Raw genomic sequence first — 8715 nt, 5'->3', positions numbered from 1 at the left:
ACCTCCTGGTAGAGGCGATGTTACTGCAGGATGAGCTAAGAGCGAATACATTTCTCACACACCCATAGGAGGGACTTTTAAATATCACAGTGATCACCGGACACTCCCCTCCAACCTAAGCTGATGCTTAGAATAAATCAGTCTCTGACTAACGGCACCAAAGATTCATATTTATCCCTATTACTTGCCTGCAACCATGAACCCAGGAGCCCACGGTGTAAGCAGTTTGAAGAGATATTTTGCATTTAAAAAAAAAAAGGGATGAAGGGAAAAAATGCAGGGATGCAGCCAGCTTTGCCAGGGAAAGCAGCTCTCCCCGCTACCTCGAGCCGGCTGCCTCTTTTGAGGTTCAGCCATGACAGTCAGTCGAAAGCTAAACGGGAAACTCATCTCTTAAACGCGGTGGGTCCCCCTGTGGTAGATGGTTTAGATGGAGCTGAGCTCGCTTTAAATCAGCTGCGCAGCACGCAGCTCTCCGCCCGGCAGTGGCAGCGCGGGGCTGCCCACCCAAATACTTACCCGGCCACTCCGGCGCGCGGCGCAGCCCACGCTCTCTGGCAGAGCTATATCTGGCCGGCAGTCGTGGGCTCCCTCCGTCTGCCCCCGCCACGGCAGCAGCGATCACACGCGGCCACGGGATGACACCGCCACCAACCCTAACAAGAAGAGCATGAGGCTGACGTGAGGACAGAGCCCTTTTTCTTAAAAACACGGGCAAAATCGTGCTGATGAGCAAATTGTCCTAACAGGGACTCAGCAAGACACTGTCAGAAGCGCCTCTTCTAAAAAAATACACGGATGTCTCTTAGAGACAGGCTGATATTCAAGCAGTTTCTAATACCATGTTGGGAAAAAATAAAAAAAGAGGATAGTTTGATAAACAACTGTCCCCACTTCATCCTGCTCCCCGGCTCCCAGCAGGGCTGAGAGTGCTGCTATTTGAGATGGGCTGAAACCGCTGGCTTTTGCTCAGAATCTATAGCGCGACGGGCCCCTTCCTGGGGCAGGGAAGGTGGTAAGGCTGGAGCCGGGCTTGAATTTCAGACAGAGCTGGACTGCCCCAACAGTCAAGAACATTCAGAGGAATTTGGCCAGGCCCTTTTTGCCTCTGTAATTGATGCCTCTAACTGTTAGATTCTGTTGTTGTTTGGCCAGAAATCCCCCCAAAATGCCTGTTCTTAATGAGATTTGTGGCCAGATTGCCAGAGGTTCCAGTCATTTTGGAGGTGATGGACATACCAAAAGCCAGATATTAAACTCTTTCTGAATGTGCATTGGAAACTGCCCTGAAGTTCATTCCAAAGCAATTTTACATAGCGTAATGTCAAAATCATATTCCACACAAGCCTCTTGGAGCCAGACCAACCTTTAACCTGAAGCTATAGCTTGTCTGTCCTTAGAAAAAAAAAGTAGCAGACAAAACCGTAGCAGGTATGAATGTATAAAGAAACCAATACAGTTATCAATAGGGCAGAGGAGCAAAATGAGAAATTCCTCTTGCTGCAGCCTCCACAGCCCGGTGCTCCTGCAAGGGTGCCTTGTCCTTTTTAACAGCAAACGCAGCCACAAGTGGCCAAGTTGCCAAGAGCTGGTAGGTTCAGTGTTTATATCCATGTACCTCAACCCACACTCCTTTCATCCTCTTCCTTTTTTATGCTGATAATGCACTGACTGTGAGACATAAAAGAACTTTTGGGCTATATAACCTATCCCTCCCGGGGAAAGGACAGGGCTCCACATTTTGATATCCACTTCAGTCTCTCTGCTGCATCACAAAAGGACACATTACCACAGCAGCAAGGAGCTGGGTAAAAGTGTTTTGCCTTAGCTCCAGTTTAAACTCAAAACCTTTCACTCTGAAAGGGAACATGGTGCACAGTCCAAAGCTTAGCCTTAGCCTCCTTGCTGCCACCAATGTCTTCAGGAGTGCGTAAAAGACAACTCTAGTCTGGGCTGCAGCTTCACGGCTGAGTGAACGGAAGGGCAAGCTGCCAGGGGCCGTGGCACCCACGGCCCATGCTTTGCACTGCGTTCCCTACCATGTGTCCACATGCTGAGCTGGCTCTGGGAGCTGGCTGAAAATGAACCTTTTTTTTTTTTTAATTCCTCAGGTTAGTTTTCAGCCAGCTCTGTCCTTCTAATCCAGCTCACCATCCATAGTGGAGATCTATAAATAGGAAGAAAAGGTGGAACAAAAAGGAACAGCAGGAAAGTGCAGAGGAGTTTTTCATCTGCAGGCCCCAGGTGACTGGTAGCGCGGCTGCCCAACGTTATTCCTGCTTTCCAGTTGAAGAAACAGAGGCTGGGGTTTCATGACGGCTTAAAGAGGATGCGTGAGCAGGCTGCCTCTGCACACGTTCGGTAGACCTAAGGAGGATGGCGTTCACCAGCACTATTTTGTGAACGGAGCTCTCCACAAGGAAGTTTTTCGTGTTGCTCTCCAGTTTCCTTACTTACAGTTGCACTGATTCATTTAACCCCGTGAAATCCCTGTCCTTGCCTGGTGGGCTTCAGGCATTGGAAGCCCACGGGAATGACGGGGACCCAGCTGGAAGCTGTTGTCCCTGTCATTGAGGTCTGAGGATTGTCATGGGTGATTTGCAAAAGAGAGGGACCAACTGGTAGCACAGCTGATGCAGGGTGCCGCAGCACTGCTAGCACAGTGGGACTGCCAAGACAGGGGGACCTGGGACTAGGAGGAGCGAAGGTCAAGAGTAGTTCTCCCTCCTACCAGTGCCCCTTTGGATCCTGGAGATGCTACAGGTGAAGGTCAGGGCTGGGCTGGCGGGGAATAATTTTGCAGTGGAAGAGCCCAGGGGGAAGGCTGTAGGATGGGGTTTTGGTTGGTTACTTTGCACCAGGAGGTACCCATGCTGGCACCTTTAAGTGCCTCTTACACTGCTCTCCAGGCAGGGATGGCCTTGAGGAGGGTCCGGGGAGAGTGTCAGGCTGCAGGACCACCCCACACCAAGCCCTGTCCTGGGCAGGGCTCCACGTACCCTCGGCCGGTGCCATCCCCACCACCCAGCCCTGCCACACCTGAGGTCTGTGCAGTGGCCCCCAGCCTCAGGCCAACCCCACTGCAGCTCCCCAGACCCGGCCCACGCGTGACCCCTTTCCCCAACCCACCCTCTGCAATCCCATGACAGGCGTGCTGGCACCGGGATTGAACACAGGCAGCAGGGCCGGGAGAGACCAGTTTCCCACTACTACCCCCCCACCTCAGCCTGGGGGGGTGACGTCATGGTGGGGGAGTGGCGGGCAGGGGGAGGGGACCCCCGCACCTCCCTTTTCTCCTCCCCGCTCCGCAGCGCGGGGGCCGGACCGGCCAGCCCCGACGGGGCGGCTCGGGGGCGGTCGGGGGGATTCTGCCGTGCTATCCCCACCCCCGGGGGGGGCGGCTCCTCCGTCTGCGTGTGTGTGTGTGTGTGCGCGTGTGCGTGTGTGCGCGTCCCCCCACGCCTCCGCGTTCCTCCCGCCCCGGGGGGACGGTCCCGGCTGCCGCCCCCCCCTCCGCCCCGCCGCCCCCCGAAGTGGGGGGAGTTTCTCGGCGATTAATGGGGCGGGGGGACACGGGGAGAGCGGATAAATCCAGCCTGTGATGCCTATAAATGGCGTTTCTCTTCCAAAGTGCACATTTTTTTTTTTCAAAGAAGAAGAAGGGGAGAAAAAAAAGAAAAAAAAAAAAACCACACACGGTCCGTGTCATCCCCCCACGTCAGGGCCGGTGGTGGGCGTGAGGCTGTACTTCCTCCGCCCCCTCCTAATGGAGCGATCCATTCCCAGCTAGTCCTCCTCGCCCTCTCCCTCTGCCTCCCTCTTTCTCTCCTTCTCCTCTTGTCTCCCCCCCCCTCCCCTCGTCTGCAAAGTCCTCCGCTGCTCGGAACTTGTTGGCAATGCCTATTTTTCAGCTTTCCCCCACGTTCTCCAAAGTAACTATTTAAAGATCTGCAGCCGCAAATGGTTTTACTAAATGTAGGATGGGACTTAAGTTGAACGGCAGATACATTTCTCTGATCCTTGCTGTACAGATAGGTAAGTGGACTGCCGAATTCGGTACCGAGCTGCGTGCACCCCAGCCCGGCTGGTGCATGCAGAACCGGAGGGTGGAAATAAGCTGCCCCGACGGCTGCGGTTTGGGGCGGGGGGGGACCCCCGCTCCCTTTGCCTCCTTCCCGGTGATACCTTCGCGCTTCTTCACGCTGGGGGGTCCGCAGGAAAGGGAACCGATTCCTCTTAAATCACTTTTGGTGTTTGTTTTCCTAAATCAGTGCATGCTCATTCATACTTGGCTATTTTTCCCCGCTCCCTCTTATTCTTCTCCCCCCCACAATGTTCTCTCCGTCCCCACGAACGACTGCATTTGTATTTGCTTTTCGGATATCAGCTGCCTTCCTTTCACCGATAATTTGGGGACTCCAGTGCTAAGAAATCCCCTCTTTTTCTCCTCCGAGGGACAGAAATAAGAACCTGCACAAAATGGCTTGCGAGAGATCTAGCTGCAAAGTTGGGTGGGTTTTTTTTTTTTTGCAGAAAATCAGGGGGAGAAGGGAAACGCTCCTTTTGGGAACTTGGAGGCTTTCCCATTTGCAGAGTAGCTTAAAAACCAACAAAACCCATCACTAACTTAAAGAAAAAAATCCACACGAATTCCGAGATTAAAAAAATAAAAATTATTAAAACATCATGAAGTCCCACGGCCCGATCGCTATATTTTGTGCTCGCAGAACCGCTGTCAAAAAAACAGCGGGTCCGAAAAATGTATATATGTGCTAAGTTACTTAAAATAGAACAGGTTTCCCTCCACGCCGGTATGTGTTTTTGTGTTCTCGTTGCGGGTTTTGTTTAGTGTCTTGGGGTTTTCACTGGTTCTTTTTGTCGGTTTGCTCTCAGGTTCGTTTTATTCAGCATTTCTTTGCTGAATTTTTTTTTTTTTGAGTTACAGACATTAAACAATCTCCAAGTTAATGACCGTTTTGATCCCGTACAGGCAAATTTTAAAGATTATATATTGAATGTGTATATTCCCGAGCGTGATCCAAAACTGGGCATCCAGGAAAGGGCGATTAAAGCGGGTCTTTTATTATCCAGATTGCCAGGTGTGAAGAGTCCTTTGAAAATATTTGCCTGCAAAGGAATTCTGTTACAATTTAAAAAAAAAAAAAAAAAAAAAAAAGCTCGGTATTGCTATTTAGAGATCCTTTTGCTCGGTCACCCTCCTCTCCAGACAATCTCTGCAGCATTTTGTGGGTACCAAAAGAAAGAAGAGAAAAAAAAAAAAGAAAGAGGGAGGAGAACAAGGAGGAAAGAAGGAGGCAAAATGCCTTGAACATTTCCTCATCGATACAAGAAAAAAATAAGAAATATTGCGGTGAAATGTTGACCTCTGGAAAATGTGGATATAGGATGCAGCCCCCTCCATTCGTATCACCATTCTATTTTAACTGATGCTGAACTCTTCAGAAAGCCATTTTCTGTGCTGTCGGAGAAAGAAAGGGGAAGGCGTTATTTGGATGTTAGCCTTAATTGCAATCCTTGCATTTTCGTTTGTTTGTTCGTTTAGAGGAGGCGGCTTTTCTCCCATTTGTGTTTATTTGATTCAACCGAGGGAGGATTTTATTCACGGCGAAATTTCAAAAGGCAGCTTAGAGCGGCTGAGAATCGCCGTCCCCGGGCTGGCGAGAGCACGAGCCGTCATTTGGAAAGTTACCCCCAAATATTGCGGTCGCTTCGCGGTGCCCTGGCAGAGGACGGCTCTGAAGCTTGGGGAGGGCTTTTCTCCTCTCTGCTCCTCCTTCGCTATTTCGGGTAACCTTCCCCCCGCCACACTCTCCCCCGAAATCAGCTTCTGCTTGTCGGTGTGGGGTTTGCAAAAGGCCGTTTGCCTTTGCCCCGTCCCCGGTAACGCCTCGTATGAAATGGATGTTCGGCTCGTTCCCAAAATGTCTATGCTTCCCGCAGCAGCACCGAGGCTCTAAATATTTTTTTGGTTTGTTTTTTTGTTTTTGTTTGGGCAGCGGGGGCTGGGAGCTGTCCCAAATCCCTGACATTTTGGGAGGTGATGGGGGGGAGGGAGGCCCGGGGATTGAGTCCCCGCAGAAGGCGCCCAGAGACAGGAGAGGTAGAGCGGCAGCACCCAGAGGACCGGCGGACTGGGAGGACGGGGAGCGGGTTTGGGGAGGGGATGGCTCCCGCCGTCCTGCTGCACCGCACACGGCTGCAGGCTCTTGTCTTTGAAGGACGGGAAGGAGAGAAGGACGGGGCCGCGGCAAAGCACAAGCCGCCCAGCTCAAGAGAAACCCCGCTGTGGTTTGACTGGGCAGGACCCTCGTCTCTCCGCTTTTTTTGATGTTGTTTGGTCGTGGTGGTAGGATCTGGGGAGACTTTGGACCGCGGGGTACCCTGCGCGGAGGGAGCGGCGCGGGCACAGCGGACCAGGCCGCCCCTCGGAGGGGAGGGATGCTCTGAGCACCGCTGGTCTCAAACCTGACCCTCTGCCACCTTCCCTCCCCGGGCCCGGGGCAGGGCTCCCTCTCGGACCCCGTATTTTCAGTGCAGCCCGACAGGTTTTTGGAGAAATTCGCGGCGACTTCCCCTCCCCCTTTCCCCTGTGGCTGCCGCGGTGGGGTGGCGCGGGTTTTGTAGGAGACGGTTTTCCCCTCGGGATGGTCCTCAGTTCTTCTCTGTTTTCCTGGCTTTTTTTTTTTTTCCTACCGTAGCCAATGTCTGGAGCCTGCTGGTGGTTGGGGGGGGGGGGTATGTGTGTAGAGGGGAGTGGCCACCAAGTCACCTTAGCGATGAATCGAACAGCAAGAGGGGGATCTGGGTTTGGAACAGCCCCTTTCAGAGTCAGCCATTTAGCTTGGAGCAGGTGCCCGGCGAGGCAGCACGCTCACCGCCACTGCCGTGCCATGGGGAGACGGATGCGGAGGGGACCCCCACCCCAACACATCCCCCCCGGCGGCGTGGGCGGACGGGGACTCCTCCGAAAGGGGGGTGTGGGGTAACCCCTCCCGCCCCCGCTGGCCCCAGAGACAGCCCAGCTGCGCTGCCCGGGGTCCAGCCCGGGCCCGGGGACCGCACGGTGTCCCCGGCCGCCCCGCTGGTAGGATTAGGGATTAGGTTAGGGATCGGCGCGTGTGTGTCCCCCGCCGTGCCCGGGCCCTCCCGGCCCGCCGGCCTCGGCGTGGGCTGCCGCGGGCGTGTGCACGGTGCTGTGCGGCGGCACAGGCCGTGGCCCGAGCCCCGCGGGTCGCGGCGTGCGGCTGCCACGTCCCTGCAGTGTTCCGCCCCGTCCCCCCGCGGGGCCTGGCCCGGCAGCCACGGACACCCGGGAGAAGCCGTCTCAGGCCGTAATTCGTTTTCTCTCCCGCTTTTGCAGACGGTTTGTTCTTGGGTTTGTTGCTATCGCATTTAACCGAGCGCCATTTCCCAGCGCAATCCCGACGGGCGGGTGCCCGAGGCAGGAGGTCTGGGGGAGAGGGATTCATCCCAGCCCCTTCCCTCCGCGCTGCCCCGAGCCCAGGCAGCCGTGGAGCCGCAGCTGCGCGCGTGGCTTTGGGGAACGCTTCTTTCCGTGTCTTTATCTCAGCTCTTTCTAGAGATTTTTAAAAACATTAATAAGATGATTATTATTATTATTATTATTATTATTATTATTATTATTATTATTATTATTATTATTATTATTATTATTTTCCCTGCTGCGTCTTGCACGGTGTTTTCCGAGCGAGCTGGGCAACGAGGAGCCGTGTGCGTGCCCCGTGTGTGCCCGCTCGTGTTTGTGCGGGGAAACGCGCCCGCTGCTGCGAGGGGCGATTTTCTAACGAAGGCCCAAGTCCGGGGAGCAGCAGGCAGCATCACTTCACCTACCCGCCCCTCAAAAAGAATAAAAAAAAAAAAGGGAGGTGGGGGCTGAAATCAACGTAGTTATCCGCGGGCACGGAAAACCCCTGTGCTTCAAAGGCAAAGGTCGAAAAGCACCCGACTCGTGGCCCCGACGGCGACCCTGGCTCGGCCCCACCGCGCTCCTCCTGCCCCCAGACCGGCGCTCCTCGGCGGGGCGCGCCTTTAGCGGGGGGGTGGGGGGGAGGAGTGAGGGGTTGAGGTGGGGCGGCGGAGGGGGGAGTCGGCAGAGCTGACCTGTGCCCCTGCCCCCCCCCCCAGCGTACCTGGTGCAGGCGGTGAGAGCGGCGGGGCGGTGCGATGCGGTCTTTAGGGGCTTCTCGGACTGTTTGCTGCGGCTGGGAGATAACATGGCCAACTACCCGCAGGACCTGGACGACAAGAGGAATCTCCAAACGATCTGCGCGTAGGTCTTTCCTCTCTCCTTCGGGGCTGCGGGACACACGCGACGGGGCTGGGGGGTCACCCGGGGCTGGGAAAGGGGGGCGAGGTTGGGTGGTGGCGGTGGGAAGGGAAGGAGGAACAGAAGTAACACGGGGTTTGGTGCTTTGAGGTTGGATTTTCCCTCCAGGGTCCCTCCAAGCGCCCTGCCGTGGTGACAGGCCGGGCTTGGGGAACAGTGAAATCTGGAGGGAGTTTTTACAATGTCTGTTTTAGTTTTTCCCTCCGTAAATCTAGGTGGGTTTGTTTTTTTCTTTCTTTCCCCCTTTCCTTTCCTTTCCTTTCCTTTCCTTTCCTTTCCTTTCCTTTCCTTTCCTTTCCTTTCCTTTCCTTTCCTTTCCTTTCCTTTCCTTTCCTTTCCTTTCCTTT

General features: G+C 54.5%; 1 protein-coding gene across 1 annotated transcript in view; it reads left to right on the top strand.

Moving 5' to 3' along the window:
* Positions 1 to 3980: 3980 nt before the first annotated feature.
* Positions 3981 to 8715, top strand: part of NRN1 (neuritin 1) — a gene marked incomplete at its 5' end in the record, with an annotated part of 8766 nt that continues 4031 nt past the window's right edge. Inside the window, 2 exons of the mRNA XM_082015010.1 lie at positions 3981 to 4035; positions 8167 to 8311. Coding sequence (XP_081871136.1) covers positions 3981 to 4035; positions 8167 to 8311 — 200 coding nt within the window. The remainder of the gene's footprint in view (positions 4036 to 8166; positions 8312 to 8715) is intronic.

Source organism: Phaethon aethereus (genome assembly GCF_964289735.1).
Source record: "Phaethon aethereus genome assembly, chromosome: 2".
Taxonomy (NCBI): domain Eukaryota; kingdom Metazoa; phylum Chordata; class Aves; order Phaethontiformes; family Phaethontidae; genus Phaethon; species Phaethon aethereus.
Note: the sequence above shows the minus strand (reverse complement) of the source record. Positions and strands in the feature narration are given on the sequence as shown.